General features: G+C 39.3%; 1 protein-coding gene across 4 annotated transcripts in view; it reads right to left on the bottom strand.

Moving 5' to 3' along the window:
- The window catches only part of PPARGC1B (PPARG coactivator 1 beta), a 140,171-nt gene extending 118,468 nt beyond the window's left edge, over positions 1 to 21,703 (bottom strand). For 2 of the 4 annotated variants that reach the window (XM_039352746.1, XM_039352774.1), the window contains exon 1: positions 21,001 to 21,700. In XM_039352746.1, the coding sequence (XP_039208680.1) occupies positions 21,001 to 21,084 (84 nt within the window). In that variant the 5' untranslated portion in view covers positions 21,085 to 21,700. Of the gene's footprint in view, positions 1 to 21,000 lie in introns of all 4 variants that reach the window. The other 2 variants (XM_039352767.1, XM_039352757.1) reach the window with 2 other exon arrangements.
- Positions 21,704 to 23,913: the final 2,210 nt, after the last annotated feature.

The raw sequence follows: 23,913 nt of genomic DNA, 5'->3' as shown, positions 1-23,913 counted from the left end.
AACACATGCAGAATAATTGGTTGAAGAATCTCTTGCTTCTTGATTCATACTAAGTGAGAGACAAATGTCCAGAATCTCTCACACCATTTCTGAGTGTTTAAAAAAATATTGTGAGCTGAGATAACAAACTATTGTTTCTCTGAGTTTTCAGAAGCCTTATCATATACCAAGCCCAGAGGGGAAAGGGGCACTTTGACCTTTGTAGACTTTGAGCACAACCAAAGAAGTAACAACTATTTGCTATTTTTAAGATTGGAGAAAGTCAGGAAATATAATCCAACAACAAAATGAAAATATGAGAAATAATAAAACAGGCAGGACTTTGGGTATTTCAAAAGAAATTCATTCTCCATTTAATTCAGATTTCATGAGAAGGCTTTATAGTATGTTGTAGTTGTAGTTTCTTATTGATATAGCCTTACTATTAGGAGTGTCATCAAGCTTTATCATTCTTTGGCTTATAATATAAAATGTGGCAAATAGTCATGCTTGCCTCAGTTATTAAATAAATATTATGACTCCCAAGATTTTCTCCAGCTTACAACAGGGTAAAGGACAGTGGGAGAGAAAAATAACAGATCTGGAAAATCATGACAAGTTGTGAGAGAGATCAAAGTCAGTTATTTCCTGAGTTTTGAAGGACTTGTTGAATTGGACCTTTTTTCCTGAGATAATTCTGAAAAATCTAGAGGCAGAAAAAATTCTAATCATCACTTTTGACTTTCTGTTGCATATCCCTGAAAAAGGCTCTACTGTGATGGAGTAACACAACCTTCAGATCGTTATTTAGTATGATAGAGCAGCCTCTGCAGATAAAGCCATTGCACAAGAAATCCAACAAATACTTCTAAGGGCTCCAAAATCCATTTGCTTTAACTTCACAGAAAAGTAAGCATTGTAAGCCTCTGCACATTATTCACAGATATATTTTCCAGATTTACACACCTACTCACTGTGATTAACTCAAGAGCCTGCAAGCACAAGACTATCCTTCAGCTAAAATAACTTCCTGATTTATGGCGTATGGTGTTTATGTGCTTTATACCACAGAATCTCTTTCTCTTTAGAGAAGCTATATAGTGTTGCGCAAATCTTGTTCTATATGTTCTACCTTCAGAGTTTGCTGCAAAAGGAGAAAAGAGTAATAGAATTAGTGTTATAATCAGCAGAGGAAACCGAATAAATCAAGATTGGAGTATTTGACTAAGTAGCCTTCTTCTCAGGTGCCCCATTGAAGTGACAATGTAATAAATAATAGGGAAAGGCATTTTCAGTTGTAATACTTCAGTTGTAAATTGCCATTTCAAACAAGCCTGCAATAATCTATCTGATACTCAGATAAAGATCGTATTCTTTCCATCATAATTCTAAGAACTTTTATTATCTTGAAATCTACTTTACTGATCTTTTATTGGTAGTGATTTTACTTATTTAAAATGACACTATTCTATTTTAGATTTTTCTATTTATTCACTTAATATTTATTTATTTATTTACAATATTTGTAGACTATCTCAATCAAGTTTTTGGACAGTAATTAGGCAGTGAATGATCTCTTAAACTGAAACATCAATGGCTATGTCTACTTAAATTATTATAAAGAAAAAATACTTTATAAACAAAGAAGGAAACTGTTTTTGTTCACAGATAAGCTTTTTCCACGTGCTGTCACCACTAAACTATTCAGCCAAACAACTGGAAAATGGAGTGTCTGCAAACAGCCCTGGGAACCCATCCCTAACTAATAGAAAATATACTCATTTAAGTTGATTGTTGAGCTTACTATTGCACATTTTATTTATTTATTTATTTAGGGGGCTCTGAGAACAAACTGAATTTTAGTCTCTTCATGAAATAGCAATAGCACTTAGACTTATATACAGCTTCATAATGCTTTACAACCCTCTCTAAGCAGTTTACAGTATCAGCATATTGCCCCCTACAATCTGGGTCTTCATTTTGCCAACTTCAGAAGGATAGAAGGTTGAGTCAGCCTTGAGCTGAAATGAATTAAACATATTTTAATGTGTTCAGTGTCCCAATTATCACGATGTTACAAGGCACTCATTTTGCCTTGTTTTCTTCTTATTTTCAAATGTCATTCTTCCTAGTTATTCAGGATCGTACCAAGTATATGATACCACTTTTCTCAATGCAAACCAGGTTGAGCCAAAAAAACCACCCAACAACTCTAAATCCCAATTTAGACTTTGATGATGATCTAACTAAACAGATTATTTTTGGTACAGGATGTTTAATCTGCAACAAAATGCAGCCTTGGGGGTCAAATATTGCTCACCTCTGGCATTGGTAAACTATAGAATTTATTACCACAAGATGTACTACTACTTTGAGCATTAAAGGAAAATCAGATATGTTCATGGTGGATAAAATTACTGATTTTTTTCAAGAAGGTTATATATTATTGCTTGTACCAGCTGCTCATACCCTGCTTATGGGCTTCCATTATGAGCTGAATGCTGCTTTTTGTGTCCTTATAGTTAATCCTGTCCTCCTTCAAAACTAATGGGTTTTGATCTTGAATCTCAAAGTGTGGTGAAATAAGGTATAGATTTTTCTCTGTATGAGTCAGAGTATACCTGGTCAACATAGTCTCACAACACTGATGGAGAAGCCAGACATGAATGCAATATCCAGGGTGAGAATCAGTGATTGGAGCTGGGCACCACCAATATCCTGGCACATTAGGAGAACAGGATTAACTGTTGTTGTTGTTGTTAATTGCAAAGTCGTGTCCGACCCATCACGACCCCATGGACAACGTTCCTCCAGGTCTTCCTGTCCTCTACCATCTTCTGGAGTCCATTTAAGTTCACACCTACTGCTTCAGTGACTCCATCCAGCCATCTCATTCTCTGTCGTCCCCTTCTTCTATTGCCCTCAATCTTTCCCAGCATTAGGCCCTTCTCCAGTGAGTCCTTCCTTCTCATTAGGTGGCCAAAGTATTTGAGTTTCAACTTCAGGATCTGGCCTTCTAAAGAGCAGTCGGGGTTGATCTCTTCTAGGACTGACCGGTTTGAACGCCTTGCAGTCCAAGGGACTCGCAGGAGTCTTCTCCAGCACCATAGTTCAAAGGCCTCAATTCTTTTGCGCTCAGCCTTTCTTATGGTCCAACTTTCACAGCCATACATTGCAACTGGGAAAACCATGGCCTGGACTATACGCACTTTTGTTGGCAGGGTGATGTCTCTGCTTTTTAGAATGCTGCCTAGATTTGCCATAGCTTTCCTCCCCAGGAGCAAGCGTCTTTTAATTTCTTGGCTGCAGTCCCCATCTGAGGTGATCTTGGAGCCCAGAAAAATAAAATCTGTCACTACCTCCATTTCTTCCCCATCTATTTGCCAGGAATTGAGAGGGCCGGATGCCATGATTTTGGTTTTCTTAATGTTGAGTTTCAAGCCAACTTTTGCACTCTCCTTCTTCACCCGCATCAAGAGGCTCTTTAGTTCCTCTTCACTTTCTGCCATTAGAGTGGTATCATCTGCATATCTTAGGTTGTTGATATTTCTCCCGGCAATCTTAATTCCAACTTTTGATTCATCTAGCCCTGCCTTTCTCATGATGTGCTCTGCATATAAGTTAAATAGGCAGGGCGACAGTATACAGCCTTGCCGGACTCCTTTTCCAATTTTGAACCAATCAGTGGTTCCGTGTTCGGTTCTCACTGTTGCTTCTTGACCCACATATAGGTTTCTAAAGAGACAAATGAGATGGTCTGGTACTCCCATCTCTTTAAGGACTTGCCACAATTTGTTGTGATCCACACAATCAAAGGCTTTTGCATAGTCAATGAAGCAGAAGTAGATGTTTTTCTGGAACTCCCTAGCTTTCTCCATGATCCAGCGTATGTTGGCAATTTGATCTCTAGTTCCTCTGCCTCTTCGAAATCCTGCCTGTACTTCTGGTAGTTCTCGATCCACATACTGCTGGAGTCTAGCTTGTAGGATTTTAAGCATAACTTTACTAGCATGTGAAATGAGTGCAATGGTGCGATAGTTTGAACATTCTTTGGCATTGCCTTTCTTTGGAATTGGAATGTAAACTGATCTTTTCCAATCCCGTGGCCACTGTTGAGTTTTCCAAATTTGCTGGCAAATTGAATGTAGCACTTTTACTGCATCGTCTTTTAAGATTTTGAATAGCTCAGCTGGAATACTGTCACCTCCACTAGCTTTGTTGTTGCTCAGATTTTCTAAGGCCCATTTCACTTCACATTCTAGGATGTCTGGTTCGAGGTCAATGACCATCTCATTGTGGTTATCTGGGATGTTAAGCTCATTCTTGTATAGTTCTTCTGTGTAGTTTTGCCATCTCTTCTTAATCTCTTCTGCCTCTGTTAGGTCTCTGCCATTTTGGTCCTTTATCATGCCCATCTTTGCATGAAACGTTCCCTTCATATCTCCAATTTTCTTGAAGAGATCTCTGGTCCTCCCTATTCTGTTGTTTTCTTCTATTTCTTTGCACTGTTCATTTAAGAAGGCATTCTTATCTCTTCTAGCTATTCTCTGGAATTCTGCATTCAATTGGGTGTATCTTTCTCTTTCTCCTTTGCCTTTCGCTTCCCTTCTTTCCTCAGCTATTTGCAAAGCTTCCTCAGACAGCCATTTTGCTTTCTTGCATTTCTTTTTCTTTGGGATGGTTTTAGTTGCTACCTCTTGTACAATGTTGCGAACTTCCATCCATAGTTCTTCAGGCACTCTGTCTATCAGATCCAGTTCCTTAAATCTATTTGTCACCTCTACTGTATATTCATCAGGAATATGATTTAGTTCATACCTGAGTGGCCTAGTGCTTTTCCCTACTTTTTTCAATTTAAGCCTAAATTTTGCAACGAGAAGCTCATGATCTGAGCCACAGTCAGCTCCTGGTCTTGTTTTTACTGACTGTATAGAGCTTCTCCATCTTTGGCTGCAGAGCACATAGTCAATCTGATTTCTATGTTGACCGTCTGGTGATGTCCATGTGTAGAGCCGTCTCTTGGGTTGTTGGAAAAGAGTGTTTGTTATGACCATCGTATTCTCTTGACAAAATTCTATTAGCCTGTGCCCTGCTTCATTTTGTACTCCAAGGCCAAACTTGCCTGTTATTCCGGTTATCTTTTGGCTTCCTACCTTAGCATTCCAATCCCCCATGATGATAAGGACATCATTTTTTGGTGTTAATTCTATAAGGTGCTGTAGGGCTTCATAGAACCGGTCAATTTCATCCTCTTCAGCACCAGTGGTTGGGGCATAGATTTGGACTACTGTGATATTGAATGGTTTGCCTTGGATTCGAATTGAGATCATTCTGTCATTTTGGGGATTGTATCCCAGTATTGCTTTTCCTATTCTTTTATTGACTATGAAGGCTACTCCATTTCTTCTGAGGGATTCTTGCCCACAGTAGTATACCTGATGGTCATCTGAGTTAAATTCACCCATTCCTGTCCATTTTAGTTCGCTGATTCCTAAGATGTCGATGTTCAGTCTTGTCATCTCTTTTTTGACTACGTCTAGCTTGCCTTGATTCATGGATCTTACATTCCAGGTTCCTATGGAGAAAAAATCTTTACAGCATCGGACTTTCCTTTCACCACCAGATATATCCACAGCTGAGCGTCCTTTCGGCTTTGGCCCAGTCGCTTCATTCTTTCTGGCGCTACTAGTACTAGCCCTCTGCTCTTCCCCAGTAGCATATTGGACACCTTCCGACCTGAGGGGCTCATCTTCCAGCGTCATATCTTTTTTCCTTTTAGTACTGTCCATGGGGTTTTCATGGCAAAGATACTGGAGTGGTTTGCCATTTCCTTCTCCAGTGGATCACATTTTGTCAGAACTCTCTGCTATAACCTGTCCGTCTTGGGTGGCCCTGCACGGCATAGCTTATAGCTTCATTGAGTTACGCAAGCCCCTTCGCCACGACAAGGCAGTAATCCATAAAGGGGAGGATTAACTATAAGAACACAAAAAGCAGCATTCAAATCACTAGGGGATGCCATGACCTGTTTCTTCTTAGTCACACACATATCTTTGTATCCCAATGCCAGCTTTTAAACTAAATTTCAATGTTATAAGAAAGTCCTTGACTTATAACACTTTGCTTAGTGCCCGATCAAAGTTACAACAGCACTGAAAAAAGTGACTTACAACAATTTTTTCACACTTATGACCATTGCAGCATCCCCATGATTGTGTGATTTACATTTGTGACAACTGACTCACATTTATGATGGTTTCAGTGACCCAGGGTCATGTGATTACCTTTTGCAACTTTCTGACAAGCGAAGTTAATGGGGAAACCAGATTCACTTAACTGATTTAACAACTGTAGGGATTTGCTTAACAAATATGGCAAGAAAAGTTGTAAAATGGGGCAAAACTCACTTAACAAATTTCTCACTTAACAATATAAATTTTGGGCTCAACTGTGGTCATAAGTTGAGGACTACTTATACCATGTTAGCAAAGTGCAAGGTTGTTGTTTTAATCCTTATATGCTGTCCAGAGTCACTGCTGTGAGACACAAGCCATGCAAATCAAATATATAAACTAAGTAACTGAAGTAGACATTGGGAAGTGAGAAACTGTCACCACTAAAACCTTGCCGCAAAAGTCAGAGCAATGAACAAATAAAGATGCTGCCAGTTCAGTCCTCAAACAATAAACCAAAATGGACTAATGGGGACCAGTACTGAATCATTCATAACAGACAGAGGCAGACAGAACAAAAAAAGCCACAAAGAATCAGTTGGAACATTTGATAAGGGGGGAATGTTTCCTTTCAGATGCTTCACAATTGCCTCAAAATGCTTCTGTTTCATCTCTTAAACAAAAAGAACAGCTTTTCTTCACACACTTTCCTAGCCCTCTCTGATCGTGGCCTGGTGGAAATGTTTTGAACTACTCAGTCAAACTGAAAAAAATGAAGGAGACCAAGGATCATTGAAGTCAAATCTTGTCAATCAAGCACTGCTTCAGACATTACTTACAAATTTTCAAGCTATGAACATTCACCAGTATTAACAAACCTGTCCAAAAGTCCAACCTAGAAGGTCCTGGAAGTCAGAAGAATCTTAGTTTACAGTGTGCCACATGCATATATGCTTCTTTGAAATTGTGAACAAAATAGGTTTATTCATAAGTAGAGCATTGTCTGTACTCTAAAAAAAGTCACCGATAAATACTCACCAATCGTTATCTATCTTGATTGTTTGGGGTTTTTCTTTTTCAGATTCAGGAATGGAACACAGCCTACCACATAGTCTCAGACAATTTTCATTTAAATTGTTATTTTTCCACATTTGAAGGTGATTTCCCATCTAGCAATCTTCAAATCTCCAATATTTATTGGAAGTTATGGGAAGGAGTTGCCGATACATTTTTAGCCTTGCAACTGTATATTAGTTTTCTGCAAAATATCATATATATATGCATATGTATATATCTTTAGGCAAGAACTTTTTGATGTTATATTTTCCATTAATACCTATATCAATACCTGTATAACTGGATCAAACAAAATGTCACTCATCTGATGAGTGAATTATTTAGTGATGACTGCAGGCTAGAGAAAAGTACACAGATATAATAAAAATAAAATAAAATTCTGATTTTGATTCCAATTTCTCTTTCACTCTTCTCATTCGTTAATTGCTAAAGCTACAAAAGCACTATTAGAAAGCACTAAATTTTCTTGAAAAGAATGCAAAATCTAAATTAGTGGGGATTTTAGTTTAAAAAAAAACTTCAAACATCTAATAATCAACTCTGCCTCCCTACAGCCTGAAAGTCAAACAGAAACTGAATCAAGAAAGCAGAATAAATGTTTTGGTTTTGTTTCTCAGCCAGAACAGAAACAGATTCATTGTCAGAAAGCATTTGTTGCATCTGAGCTAGCATATAACTGTGAGGGAGGAAAATTTACATTGTTAATTTACAGTAATACTTCATCCAAACAACAAATAACTAATCTGATAAATGGCTCTGCAAGAACCAATATCACAATCTAAAAAAAATTTAAAAAGAAAAGCAATGTCTCCAAGAAATTATTTTTGACAGTTTGGACAGGCTTCTGTACTCTTACTATCACAATAGCCAAGATTTGGGCTTGGAAAACATTAAGCTGAAGTAGAGTTACTTCTTCTTTATGACAGGGGCTTAGTTCTACACCTAGCTCTAATTTAAGAATTGAAATTAAACTGTACAAATAAAGGACTTATTTGTAAAACACTAACACTGAGTTGCTTTGTTTTTGCATATTTGGCTAATTTCTAACATGCTGCAGGTTGCTGTGAAACAAGTGTCAGAAGAATATATGGAGTATGTGTTTCTGTCTGTGTCTATGTCTCTGTGTGCATGAAAAATTAGTGCAATGGTTCAATAATTTACATGTAGCAACTCACTTCTTCAGTATAGCTGTATCTTTTTTACTCTCTAAATCAGTCTTTTGCTATAATAGATATAGAGCTATTAGCACTTTAACTAACAATTTGCAATCTTGTTCTATTGCCTGTTGGACTATTTTCTAGAGAAGTGGGTTTCTGAACATATTCTCTTTGCAACTGTTTCTGTTATTCTGTAATCCCCTTTTCTATTTTTTAAAACCTCATTGTCTTTTTTACATCTCTTATGTCAGAGGTCCCCAACCCCGGTCCGTGGACTGGTACCGGGCTGCGGCATGCCAGTAACCGGTCCACACAAACAAGCAAAGCCCCATCTGTGGGATGCAGGCAGCATACAAAACCACACACTCTCCGGTCCATGGAAAAACCTTTCTGGTCCCTGGTGCCTAAAAGGTTGGGGACCTCTGTCTTATGTGTTTATTCTTGAATATTAGTGTGATTTTTTCCCCCCTTGCTTTCTTAGAAACTCTATTTGTTGACATTCTTGATATCTTTCTTTGTTCTTTTTCACTTGATATTGGAAGTCTATGTTCACTTATCATATGCCCTTCATGTACCTCAAGGTTTTAATCTTTTATTATCATGTATTTGTTATTTAAAGCTACTTTAAATTATTTTTTATTTTGCTTCAGTTTTCATGATGTCTCTTTCTTTTCCTATAGCTCCTGAGGTTTTCTTTCACATAAATCAAATGTACTGAACCTGTTCATTATCTTGATCTTATATTCTGACTATTTCTTCCAGATCGGATTTAGTTGGCACATCAACTTCTTCAATTTTCTAAGTTTAGTATATTTGACATCAGTATTTCATGATGTGTTCCTGTGAGACAGTGGGGCTTTGTAACTCCATAGTCTATGCCTAGAAGTGTCTGGGCAACTGAACTGCACTTCTCCATCTTTGCATGACCATCTAGCCATGTTACAATTCTATTCAACAAGTTTACTTTTTGACATGGGGGTTTTATTATCTGTTACTGTAATGTGTTTAAATATGTCAGCCAGGTCCTTATAGTTTTCTCTGCAATAATGGAATTTTGCCAGTGACTTCCTCTAAAATTGATTTTGCACCTCTTTTATCTGAGGGGTTAGATTTTCTTGCACCTGTACAGCCTCACCTTCTTTTACCTTGGTTATAGATTATATACATGGCCTCATCTCTCTCCTTTGGCCTTACCAGTAAGGGTGATTCTGTGATGAGCTCTTGTTCTCACTAGTGTTTGCCTCAGAGAGAATAGGCCAATTAGGCTAGAGATGAACAAACTGAAGCACAAGAGCAAACTCCTTTGAGTTAATCATAGTGGTCTCAATTGAGTAGCTTCCTAGTAGCAAATTATCCTTTTTTAAAAAAAGTAATTAGCTATACATGCATCTGATAGTATTAATAAATAATCCCTTCTATGGGAAAATTCTTGAGTCACCTGACTAACTAAAAGCACTTCATGCAGATTTCATCCATTTCAGATAAGTAATGCCTTAGTACAGAGGTCTCCAACCTTTTGGGCACCAGGGACCAGTTACGTGGAGAGAGGTTTTTCCATGGACCGAAGGGGGCGTGGTTTCGTGTGCTGCCTGCATCCTTTTCCTTGTTTGTGCGGACCGGTTGCTGGCATGACACAGCCCGGTACTGGTCTATGGACTGGGAGTTGGGGGACCCCTGCCTTAGTAGCATCATAGTGGAAACATTTTCACTGAAACAAATGGCAAACAAAACCTGTATTTATGCATTTATTATGTTCTCCAATAGCAACATCATTCATTAAAGAATTAGTAATTCTCAATGAAGATAATTTGATTTATAAAGCTCCTTATCTATTTTGACATTAAATATTTTTCCCAGTGACTGATATTTTCTTCTGACCTTGTTTTATATACAGTAGTGGCATCTTTTTAAATCATTTAGGCTTCATGTCAGATAAAGTGCATTGAAATGCTCTCTGAAGTCAGATTCTTGCGTGATAATGTATTTCCAGTTTCATAAAACTTCCATACGCAAGGGGTGTCTTTAATCTCTAATCACAAGAGAAACCCAAATTTGAATGTGGACTACATTCCTAGCTTTTAGCATCAAAAACTCATTGTGCTGAGTTTTAGACCATCTCATGTGTTGAGAAAATGCAAATAATTAATGGAGGCTGAAGTACATCGGTGAACATTCATTTCTGTCCTCTGAAAGAGGGGACAAAAACAATATTTTAGCTGTTCAAGTTCAACTGGAATGGAAGTTATTCTGATTTGATTTGATTTCAGGTACATAAGCATTCAGTAACCACTTTGGCATACCTAATCAGTTCAGTTTGCTTAACCTCTTACAAAGAGAAACTAAGAGAAATGAAATGAGAAATGTCAAGCAACCAGGCAATTTCAGAAGAGGCAAAGGAATACAAGACCAGTTAGCTATCAGAAAATGGATAGTGAAAAGACCAAGTGAGTATCAAAAGGAGAACCATCATTTATTGACTATAGTACAGCAATCTTCGATCATGCAGATCTTGCCAGACAATGGAATGTATTAAGACTCATGGATATGTCAGAATGCTTGATTATTTTTCTGAGAAACCTTTAAAGTGAAAAAAGGGCTATTGCAAGAAGTGAATTTAGAGAAACAGATTTGTTCAGTATAGAAAGAGAGTGAGACAAGGATGTATATTGTCCCTGTATCAGGGCAGAAAAATCACAGAAGTGTCTTTGGAAGAGCTATAACTATAATTTGTCAGATTTTTCTTTGTTCAGAACAAATTGCAGTAAGCCTAGTGGAGCTACTTTATATCTGATACAATTATGGGAATGATAGGATTTGATTTTTACTTGTACCATCCTTATTATTATAGGGGTAGAAATTTCAGTAGTCTGCAGGGAATATTTCATTCTTGGAAAGCAGATACAAGCCTTCCCCATATTCCACTGGGAAAGTCAAATATAATGATTGCTCCTCCATAGAGGCTTGATTGAGGTCTTTATAGTTCAAATGCCTACACATATTTACTACCTAAAACAATTGATTTCAGCATTGCTCAGCAAAGAAGGTGCAGTTACAGATGTTGGTTTTTCATGGAGTATATAAGTGGCTCATTGATATACACAAGGATGCATAACACTACATTCCAGATTTGATCTTTCCAAATGAGGCTTCTCATCATCCTATCTCAGTCATCCTATCTTAATTGCATAATTTTAGAGACTGCCAAGTTAACAGTGCATCTCACTTGAATCTTCCTATCACTTCCTTCTACCATTTTCAACTTTTTGCTTATCATAAACAGGTCCATTTATTTCTGGTGAGGCAAAGGTACAATATATCCTGGTGAGAGAACATGAACAGCAACATATGAAAACAGGTTATCATTAGGGAAGAGCATATATGAATGAAGAGGATGATTTCTATGTTTGCAACTTATAGCATCTTGCCCAACATTTGTTGGAGTGGTGTGAAGCTTATCGTCATCCTGGTTATGTTATTTATTAGACTGATGTAATTCAAATAATAATAATAATAAATTATTAAATATATACAATACACCTCCCAAAGATTTGGGGCAATTTAAAAATTATTAAAAACATTTACAACTAATAAAAAGCCAGAAAATAACACACACAAAAAGAAATAAGAGTGATAGGAAAAAAGTTTGTTTTTTTTTTATTTCCCAGATGGAACAAAGAAAAAGAATTAAAGTGTTCTTCAATCATATTCGCCAAAGGCCTGGTGAAAAGCCACGTCTTCAAGGACTTTTGAAACACCTATAGAGTGAGGGCCATTCCAATACGCAGTGTTTCCCAAACTTGACAATTTTAAGGCATGAGGACTTCAACTCCCAGAATTCCACAGCCAGCAACGCTGGCTGTGGAATTCTGGGAGTTGAAGTCCACATGCCTTAAAATTGTCAAGTTTGGGAAACACTGCAATACTGGAATAAACCTCATTCTACAAAAAAAGCACACTTCCAAAATCTTTTGGCATTGTTTAACTAAAGGAATCTGAGCCTACCAATCCTGCCAAATCATATAGGCCAGGCGAGAATATGTCAAGCCATAAATTAAAAACAAAGTGTTTGCTTGATAGACTATGGACTACAGAATAGCAGATGGTATATACTGACGTTACTTATTTCACTACAAATTGAGCTTATTTGAGAAAAAGTAGGTGGGTACCAATACCTTTGGCCACATGTTTATGTTAGGTTGCAAACTATTTCAAACCATGACTACAAACTGCCACTGAGAGCACATAGAAACAAGTAAGTCAAGCATGCGAGAAAGTTGCTACTGCTTGTGCTGGATTGTTTTTCTCCCTGCTTGTGACCCATTTGCTTATCTTGTTTTCGTTTAGCTTTTTGTCCATTATATATGTATACATGTGCATGCGTATTATTCCAGGCTATCAATACCATTCATTGTCCAGTTGTTTGCCTTCAATACCTTGTTTTACTGGAATTTACAAGAAAATATTCCATTTTTTACTTTTAAAGCTCTGCAATCATGATCTCTAAGGAACACAACTAGGATTTTATTTATAAAGTGTATTACATTTATATCCCCTCTTTTACACAGGAATTCATGGTAGTATACACAGTGCTCCCTCTTCCCATTTTTCCCAACAACAACCCCATGAGAACGAGTGACTGACCCAAAGTCACTTAGTGAATTTCCACAGTTGAGGACAGACTTGATCCTGAATCCCTCTTCTTTTAGCCCAGTGTTTCTCAACCTTGACAATTTTAAGGCATGTGGACTTCAACTCCCAGAATTCCACAGCCAGCAATGCTGGCTGTGGAATTCTGGGAGTTGAAGTCCACATGCCTTAAAATTGTCAAGGTTGAGAAACACTGTTTTAGCCCAACATTTTAATCAATATACTTGGCTTTTGAAGGTCCTTCTTAAATTTGCACCAATTCAAGGAGGAACAAGGCTGTCCAAATGTGAGGATTGTGTATGTGGGGCATTGGGAGCTCTACTGCTTCTGAAAGGGTCTCTCTGCTGTTGTTAGAAAATAGGCCTACAACCATAATGTGAACAGTCACATAGATTCAAAAGAAATGGGTCATACGCAGAACAAAGAAAAAGGACCGAGAAACTAAATCAATGTATCTGTAACTTTTTTAAATAATACTTTAGAGGTCTGTATTCCATAAATCTGAAGACCTAAGCCAATCAATATGTACCCATTGTCCTCACTTCTTTTTCGCTTTCCATTTTGAGGTTGATGAAGAGAAAGGCAGATAAGCCAGAGAAAGAGTGAGACTATAGATATCCAGTACCTTTTCCCACATTCTGACTGAGTCCATGGCAGGGTTTTAACCATTAAGCATTATTCCTACATCCCACCTAAATCCTTGGTCTGGAAGGTCGTGGTCCCTTACTAAACTTATGCATATTAATTATGGAAACAAAAAAGAAGAATGTAAGATACGTGCACAGATTAAGACACCAAATAAATAAATCTTACCAGATTGAAACAAAATAGAAACCAATGAATTTAAACTGGCATTTATGATTTCACATTATGATATATATAACAATATGCCATTCAACTCCCAGCAACTCTTGGCAGTTAATATAGATTATGAACATACAACATTTGGTACTACACTGTTTTTAAACAAGAGAATTTAAAATGCCTTGGCTAACAGAAATGTTTTATATCCATTCTCTGTAAAACTGTCCTCTTACTTTTCAAGCCGTATAAACTGGCAATAGCTTCGGTGAATGAAAACTATGAACATAAAACCTCAGTTAATACAGTTGGGCCATATAATGTGAAAATGCCATATTCTTTTCCACATCATATAAGGCTACGTTCTTAGACCAATATTAATCACCCTTTTTCAGTTCTTATCATTCATTCAGATACTGTTCCTCATGGACATGTTCATAAAATGCTTGTCAACAATCATTGCAAGTACAAAACAATTAAATTGGAGTCATTCCAGTGCAGTCAATCCCTAGTCTTGGAGGTAGAAAATGCCTTCTGATAATTAAATGGTGACAATTCTGAATCCTCACAATCACCTGTTTGTAAAGTTCTGTGGTGAATGTCTATGGAGATTCTCAGTCATCCGGGTTATAGTTGTCCCAAAGATGCTTTTTGTTCCCCCAAAAGGCAATTGGACTGTTTTTTCCTTGAGGAAGAAGAAGACGTTTTGCTTCTCAACCAAGAAGCTTCATCAGTTGTGGTGGTGATCCTTCCATTCTCCCCACCATCACAACTGATGAAGCTTCTTGGATGAGAAGCGAAATGTCTTCTTCTTCTTCAAGGAAAAAACAGTCCAATTGCCTTTTGGAAAAAAAAAAAAAGCACCTTTGAGACATCTATGGTAAATAGTTTCTTCTCAAGACTAGTGGCTCCAGACCCACCAACTGTCCATTGAGGCGTATCACATCTTCCATCAAAACTCCAAATGAAGAGTTATGAATACGTGCTATAGAATCAGAATCAGAATTTTTTTATTTTTCAGAATCAGAATAGAATTGGAAGGGACTTTGGAGGAGATCCTATACCATTTCAGACAAGTGACTGTCCAGTATCTTCTTAAAAACCTCCAATGATGAAGCACCCACGATTTCTGAAGGCAAGCTGTACCACACGTTAATTGTCCTCGCTGTTAGGAAGTTTCTCCTTAATTTCAGGTTGCTTCTCTCCTTGATTAGTTTCCATTCATTGTTTTTTGTCCTGCCCTCTGGTGCTTTGGAAAATAAATAGACATCCTCCTTTTTGTGGCAGCCTCCCAAATACTGGAATATTGCTATCGTACCCCCCCCCCAGTTCTTCTTTACTTTAGACTAGCCAAACCCAAATCCTGCAACCATTCTTCTCCTGGACTTTAATCCTGCAACCATTTTAGTCTCCAGGACTTTAATCATCTTAGTTGCTCTTCTCTGCACTTTTTTTTTCCAAAATCTCTACCTCTTTTTTGTAATGTGGTGACCAAAATTGGTTGCAGCATTCCAGATGTGGCCTTACTAAGGCTTTATAAAGCAGTACTAATACTTCACGTGATTTTGATTCTATACCTCTGTTTATACAACCAAGGATTGTATTAGCTTTTCTGACTGCTGCCACACACAGCTGACACATGTTTAAGTGATCGTCCAGTAGGACTCCAAGGTACCTCTCACAGTTATTGTTTTTGAGCCAGGTTTCACCTAATCTGTACTTATACCTTTGATTTTTCCTGCCCAAGTGTAAAACCTTGCTTTTCTCCACATACTGGTGTTCAATTCCAGAAACTAACTCCAGAACCAGTGAAATGACTAGGTCATTTTAAAAGACTTTTTCCCCTTGCAAATGATTGGCTATCATGAAAAATGCATGGTATGGGGCTTATGCTTAGTTTATCTTATGATACTATATGCATTTATTACAATCTGATGAACTTTGTGGAGATTTTCTGGTTCTTGGTTACCCAACTGAAGAATAAAGGCGTTTGAGAACACTGTTGTCCAATTTTTCTACAGTTAGACACAATGTATTTCCAGATCCATGGTTTGGTAAACTGCCAAATCATCATTATCATAAAGGCCATGTGTCATGATCAGTTCCTAGCCAATAGCAATCTGGTGCATATATTAGGATCATTTATTAAGTATTCTGATAAAAAAAAGTCCAGGAGCCAAGCTTGCCAAGATTAAATTCACAGTATTATTCTGCTGAGATTCCTGCTTCAGCAAAACTTGGCATAATATTGCTGTGGAGAAAGATGCCTGCTGCCTACTGCCCACTCTTTATAGACTCTCAAAATAAACAAATGGATCCAATCTATACAGCTGTCTGGCATTAAATTTACACCTCTCTGAGTGGAATCTATGTTGAAAAGAAATTTGGATTAACTTTCACTTAAAATATAATGCCACACAAAGGCATTATTTCCACAGCTTAAACATTCTGCCTCTTGCCTTCCCATAATCACATCATTTCAGCTTTATATTAAAAGTGTAAACACTTTTAACTGAAAATAAATCCCACTAGTTTCAACAGGATTTAATTTTGGACCTGAAGTGATGTAGCTCCAAAATAGTTTTCTTTCTATAAAGTTTTCTGAATATGCTGTTTCCCCTGTTAGTTTCAATTTGTGCATGACATTTGCCAAAGACAGGAAAGCAAGCAGTGTTAAGAATATAATGCTACTTGGTTTCCTGTCTGGAATGTAAAGTATATTCTAGACCTAGAAGTGAATAAAAAAATGAAATAATTCCAACCCCTTTCAAAATCACCAGAGATGCAAGTCCTAATTTATTATATAAAAAGAGTTAAATAAAAATTGGAAAAGGCAATTTTAGAATAACTACTCAAGACGAAGAAGGCTGCATTAGTTTGAGAGAATCCAGAAAGTTTTATGGAAATTTATGAGTTGGATCTCTTTGGACCACATAAGGTTGGATACAAATTGTAGAGTAATTTTTCAGTTTTCAGTCAGAAATAAAATATTAAGTCAGTACAAAATATATATTTCTATTTGATCAATCCTACTTCCTTTATTTGTTAATTTATGCTTTATTTTGAAATAACAAAATAGAAATGTTGAGCAGGAAATGAGAGGGATACAGTAGCAAACAATGTTATAACACAATGGAAGAAAATATAGTTTAAATCCATAGTATATTTTTTAAAAAAATGAAACACTGATAAGAATAATAAAAGTCAACTTTGTCACTCCAAAGAATGCAGATAAAAGATCTAGGGCACCAAAAAAAAGAGAAACAAAAAAAAAAATAGAATGCTTCACTAAATGTGACTATGAACGTCTAGAATTTGATCTGCTGGCTTCCCCACATTTTTGTTCAGAGCTGAAATATGTAAAACAGATGAAGAACCTGATAGCCCTCATCTTCCTCTTAAATTATTCCCCTCCCCAATGAATCAAGATTTTTTTGGAAAAAAAAATCACATTGTTCTCCTAAAGAAAACTTTATAGCATTTGTCAAAAATATCCTACAATTTTTCATTCATTCAACTGATGAAGACAGTCATTCCAATAGCAATAGCCTGTGAAATCAAAAGAGACATTACAAAAAAGTCTGAATTCATTGGACATTATCTGACAGAAGCTAAAGCAGTTTATTTTTATCAAACATAGTTTATATTTCCAACTATGAATTAATGGAGCTGTTATCAAGATATTGCAGAAAGAAGAAATACTTTCCAGGACAGCCTGCATTGGGATTTTTCTTTTAAATAATAATATATAGAAAAGGAACCCCCCCCTTTCTTACTCTTCTAAGACAGAGAAATTCTAGAAATATTGCAATATCTGGTGTATCAGCACCAGACACAAACTCAGAACTAGCAGCACAGAATGCAACCTGCTGGGTTAATGCATAAACTGCATCAGCGCAATGCTCAGCAGGCCCATTCCAATGAGAAACCAGCCTGCAGGTTTTATTATCTAAGTGTTGCAATGCAGTCATTTTGGGAAATATCCTCTCCAACAAGACATAAAAGGTATTCAGATAACTAAAATTAAATTCTTTGAAATTTATGAGCTTCCAGTTCCCTGTACTATAATCAACATTCACAAGACTTTGAGATACATTATTGCAATGTTTGCTGCAGAAGGAAAGAAAAGGGAAGAAAGTATTCATGGTAAGTAACAGAAAAGTACAGAAATAATTCAGAGACTCAGTGAAAGAGAAGAATAACATTCATTCTCTCCTAGCTGCCTGACACTTTAGCCTGGTAAAATAATCTGATCTTGCGCAGCTTTCCGACTTCATTGAGAATTCAGCAGCCCATCTGTAAGCAGAGGCAAGTTCAGTACAGTATTGTAGTAATGGAGAGTGACGTCAAGAGGCAAGCCTACGAACCACCTCCCACTTCTAGTTACAAGCAAAGCATGTGACAGCAGTCAAGGCTGGAGCCTTCACTGCAGTTTCGTCAGAGGTTAAAGTACAAGTGTAAACCACAGTTACAACTTCAATCATTTCCAAAGCAATCACATGCCACTTCAGTTTCAGACTTTAGCCTTGTGCACATTCAACAGAAGAGAAAAAGTAATCCAAGGGATTAACAACACCTTCTAATAATGCACCAAAACCAAGCATTAACCTACCAGAAGTGTTTTGGGGATATACCTTCTAAGTTACATATTTGCACTGGTGCTACTTAGAGACAAATAGCTGTTTATTACATCAGAGCTTGTGAAAATTGTCTTTGTACATGGTTCAGATTTTCAGGAAATGCTCAGTCACTTGGCTTTTTCATCTCCAACATGCAAAAATACAGATTGCTGTACCTCCATTTACATTTGCAAATTTAGAATATACAAGGCCAGACAGCTCAGGTTTTTTGATCACTATACACAAAGTTGCACTTTTAAGTTTATCGACTCTATTACTAGCTGCAGAATGTCAGATCCTTCATCTGTAAGAACACAACCAGAGGGTTTTGTACAATCCTCTGAACTTTTCTGCCTGAGGGTTTTGTTGCTGGTATTTTCTAAAAGCAAGCACATCTTTGTATTGATCCAGGAGAGTTTCCTAATTCTTTATCTGGCATCAGCTAAATAACCCCTCGCAAGGCAAAAATCCCTACTTACAAAATATTTCATTCCTGTTTCTCTAATTCAGATGTCACCATTTTGTATCTAATTCTGTGAAAAGTTCATCTTCACCCCTCCCCCCCACCCAGCCAACACTGTTGCATGACAAACTGGAAAGCTCCAGTACTGGCCCTGGAACAGAAGTGTTCACACTACAGAAGTCTAGCTTGGAGCTGGTCCAGCCTGGTTCTATCTCCCAGATCAACACAAATATGTTTTGGATGAATTGGTGTGACTGAGATAAAGCTATTCCTGCTTGTCTAGGACCAAACCGGAGCAAATTTTCCCCAGCTTTCTTCTAATCAACTAAATGAAGAACCCTGAGAGAAGGCAGGAGTAAAAGAAGGAATATTATTATATGCCGCTTCCCAAATTAAGGCCATTTCTACTTATGGGAAAAACTGGAAGAACAAGGGAGGCACGGAATTGTAACCACAGAAAACTCTGCAACAGCTCATGACTTGAGCTATGTATGATGGTCTTGAAGCATTTGCTCTAGAGCTCCTCTGCTTCTCCTCATGGAAAGGAATGCAGCCTGCTGCCCTTCCAGCAGGAACCCGCTTGTGATCAGCCAGGGCTGCCAAAAAAAGCCTTAATCTGATTTTGACATGCAACTCGGTCCAAAAGGGACAGCAATCTGCAAAATTGCTTATTTGAAGCCACTAAGATCACCACCACCACCCTCAGCGGCGGGTATATAATCAGCAATGACTCACACATACAACCCTAAGACATTAAGTGCTCCCACCAGCAAATCCCTAAGAGACAAGGGAAGAGGGAGGGGGTGAGCATCCATTTATCATTGTTTTTCCACAATCAAACTGAATTGCTGCCAATCTTGCCTCCCCACGATAAAAGAAAAAGCAACAGCCAGCCCAAAGGAAGGGAGGGGGAGTAAATAAACATTGTACCCTGCTCCCTTCATTTCCTATGGATAGCACCCCCAGCCTCTCCCATCGCTCCATCCAGAGTTTATCATTGGGGAGGGGGGACGACCGGCGTTCAGGTTTGGGGGAGCTAAAGGGAGCAGCTCTGCAGCACTGCAAAAGCCAAGACTCGTTATCTGGGACACCACCACTCGTCCACGTGTGAGTGGTGCTGAAAGTGTTCGGATCGGTTTCCAGAGCAATATGGATGGGAAGAGGGGTGCGCAGAGCCACTTAAGTCTCTCCAAGAGCACGCTCTTTCTTCTTCTTTTCCGCCGGATCCTATCTAACTGCAGCGAGCAGAGGACCAGCAACCTTCCGCGGGGGCTGGCAGCATACAACCAACCACCCTATTTTCGTCCATCCCGACTGCTGTTTGAACGAATCCGAGCACCCGAAAGGGCCGCGTTCCTGGCTCTCCAGCCCTGGATGCATTGGAATGTGTCAGATCGCCGGGCAACTAGCAAGCTCTCCATTTTCCTCTCCCCGTGCCCGAGAGAGGAAAAGATCCGCTACGGAAAAATCAAAAGTCCTTACGCTTACGCAAGCAGAGACATATACACACGACGCACATTTCCCGCTCTCTAAGGGGATCACTCCTGCCTCGCAGATCTAAGTCTGCACGTTAGCACTTAAAAAAAAAAAAAAAGCATGGCTGTTCCCGGGATCTTCTGCAGCAGACTTCTAAGTTGCGTCTGAATGCAACCACACACCCCTCATTCTCGGCGCCCCAGATTCTCTGCAGAGTAAATGCGGGCATGCGGCGCCTTTATGTCCGAAACTCTAGTGCATGTCAGATCAAGCACCCGCTGCGTAAAACATCCCAGCGAAGCATGACAGATCGGAATCCCCCCAGCCCCAAATTTCACGGTGCACGGCATTTTAACACCCGCCCGCTCTTGACAGATCGCAGAGCCGGGGTCCCGAATGATTCATGGGTTCCGAAGTCCCTGTAGCCGAGATGTACCGGTGCACGGGGGGATCGGGAATACTCTGAACCCCACAAGCTTAGCACCCCGTCGCTCCAGGCTCTCCCCTCTGGCGACTCCACGGTCCATTAGAATCCCAGCGACTGCTCCGAATATGCCGGCCGCGGGGGGGGTGTCCCCCGAGACTAAGCCGGCGCTCCGAAGCCCTACCTGGCTGTCGGAGAGATAGTTGAAGACGAAGGAGGAAAGCTCTTCATCCAAAAGCGCGCTGCAGTCCGGCTCCGGTTCCGCCATCTTCCTGCTCCTCCGGCAACGGCACGAAACAGCATGCGGCAACGGCAACAGCAAGCACAGTCAGAAACCAGCCAAACCGGGCAGCCGGCGGGGCGAGGCGGAGCCTGGAGCCCGCCGGTTGGAAATGGGCGGTGTCGGGTCAGAGGAGGAGGAGGAGTCGCAGGCAGGAGGCTCGTCTGGGCTGGGCTTCGCGGGAGCGGTGGGGCAGAGCGGCGGCGGGGGCGGCGGCAGAGCTGCTTCTTTCGCGCGCTTTGGGCGGCCAGAGCTCCCGCCCGGGGAGAGGGCTTGCGGCCTGCGTTTCTCAGGGCCGTGTCCGCGCGGATTTCGAGGAGGAAGGAAGAAGCGCAAGAGGCGCGCGCGTCGCCGCCCCGAGGTCGCCAAAAGTGGTTTAGGGTCTCTGATATCTCGAGGGAGCGCGGGAAGCCCTCTCGACTCCTCGAGGGATAGTACTGTAGAGATTCCTCTCCCCGTCTCCTTAAGGGAAAGAGGAGCCGGGGCAGTAAACCAGTCCAGCAATTCTACTTCCTGACCCGACGCTTATCTGTAGTTATCTACTAGAGCGGGAGGAGAAAGCCCTGCACACATGCCTTGAAGTCCTGGGCGGCTCTTGTGGCAGTCCGAATTCCGCTCTTATCGCTGAACAAGTTGTGGAGGGGGTAGATACAGGAAGAGCAATAGTCCTCTTCCACTCCTGGTGACTTCCCTGGTGCCTCAGAGACATTCCGTTTTTCCCTGAAGAAGCAACATTAGCTTTCCATATTATGGGATTTGTTCCTGAGTCTTTAGCAACTCAGCTAGTTTTTCTTTCTGAGAATTACCCTGGGCCACAGTCCCAGCAAAGCTTAGCAAGAATACGCAGGACTGAAGCAAGCAAAGAGATATATTTCATTGAAAGAGATTGTCTCAATAAGATCATGAAGTTCAGAGACTAAAATTACCTAATTCTCTTCACTGTTTCCTTAAGTAATTCCGGGTCTGGCGGGTTCCTGGTAACATTTTTAAACCTTCACCTACTTTCTCAATTCTTATCCCGGGTACAGTGAGCCAATGAGCTTGACGTAGACGTTGGAGTTAAATCTATTCAGAGTGCTACCATTTTCACTCAGCTACAAAATAAACATGTGTTATGCTGAGGAAGTCAAAAGCATCAAGTGTCATATTAGCCAATTAACAGATGTTGCTCTTCATTTCCCTAATAAAGTGAACCTGTTGTAAATATTGTTCACATAGATGATGTGAAAGTGAAGTCTGCAGGTAATGTTTCTATACAGTATGCACTCTCCTGCTACTTTTAATACATTGTATTTTCCCCAGTAACTGAATTTCAGACTCCTGCTGAACTGACATATTGTGATTCTTAGGTCTGGAATGTGATCAGCATCTCTCTTCTCAATCAATATATTAGATGAGAACAAGGAAAAGGAAGACAGCACTAAAAAAGAAAAATCCATTTCTGCATGCTGCTTTGGAACCTGGAGGGAGGGAGGGAGGGAGGGAAGAAGGAAGGAAGGAAGGAAGGACACATAAGCCCTGAATAATATGTGAATATTATAGCTGTCAAACTATCACTGTGGTAAAAGCAAGTATAAAGCAGCATTTGAGACACTCTGCTCATAATGTGTGTGTGTGTGTATAATGTGTATATATACACATTACAAATAGTGTATATATCATTTTGTTTGAGTCAAAGTACAAAATGTTTTCCCCACAAACACAACCCTGTGAGAGAGCTTGGGCTGGGAGTGAATGAGCAATCCAGATGGCTTCCCTACCTAAGGGTAGTCTAGAGCTCATGGTACAATGATGTATAGAACCTTGGAATATTCAATAGACATGTTCCATATCATTACATTACATGTGCAACATTGCCTGCAGTTCAGGGCAGGGCTAGTCTTTCTATTATTATAGTTAGTTGCACAATCAGCCAGATGTTCAGACTGGTTTTGGCATTTTTGTCTACCTATCGAGTCCTTCCCAAGTACTTGGAATAGGCAGATGTCAGTGTTTGATGGTGTTAGAGATATTGTCACAGGATGTAAGCTGTTCTGAGTAAAGCTGCCCAGTGCAATTAACTGATGATTAATTTGTCAATGCCAACAGTGTTCAAGCCGAGGTGGCGCAGCAGTTAGAGTGCAGTACTGCAGGCCACTTCAGCTGACTGTGTTCAGCAGGTCAGCGGTTCAAATCTCACCGGCTCAAGGTTGACTCAGCCTTCCATCCTTCCGAGGTAGGTAAAATGAGGACCCAGATTGTTGGGGGCAATGTAAATATATATAAATATATATATACATTGCTTACTGGTGTACATCTCTTAGAGAGTGCTTGCACTTAAAGCGGTGTATAAGTCTCATAAATAAATAAATAAATAAATAAATAGTACTTCAATTGTTTTGGGATTGCACTCAAGCTATCTATTACTATTAGTACTATCTTTGCTTGCTTTTGCCACAATCTTTTTATTTGTCGGTCTTTGTGTTTTGTTAACTTTTCTAGCTCTTTCTCGTCTATTCTGCTGCCTCCAAGGACTGCCACATCTACTATCCAGTCTTTCTTATCTTTCTTATCGACAATTGTTAAGTAATTGCTTCATTTTGTGCACATTGTGTGGCTTAACTATTGTTACTGTTATTCATCTTGAGCAAAAAACAAGATGGCATCCCCTCTGTATTTCACATGGACGTGGCAGCTGAACTAGCCGTAGCTTCTTTTCAACACTTAGGGTAGCAAGCTAAAATAAGAGGTCTAGGACAGATCAGGTGGCATAAACAGTTCTTTCTTTCAGTAAAGGGAACTACAATATGCAGAATCTGCCACCCTGACATCTGACAC

This window comes from Crotalus tigris, unplaced genomic scaffold, assembly GCF_016545835.1.
Source record: "Crotalus tigris isolate CLP2741 ecotype Arizona unplaced genomic scaffold, ASM1654583v1 scf7180000017568.12009008, whole genome shotgun sequence".
Taxonomy (NCBI): Eukaryota; Metazoa; Chordata; class Lepidosauria; order Squamata; family Viperidae; genus Crotalus; species Crotalus tigris.
Note: the sequence above shows the minus strand (reverse complement) of the source record. Positions and strands in the feature narration are given on the sequence as shown.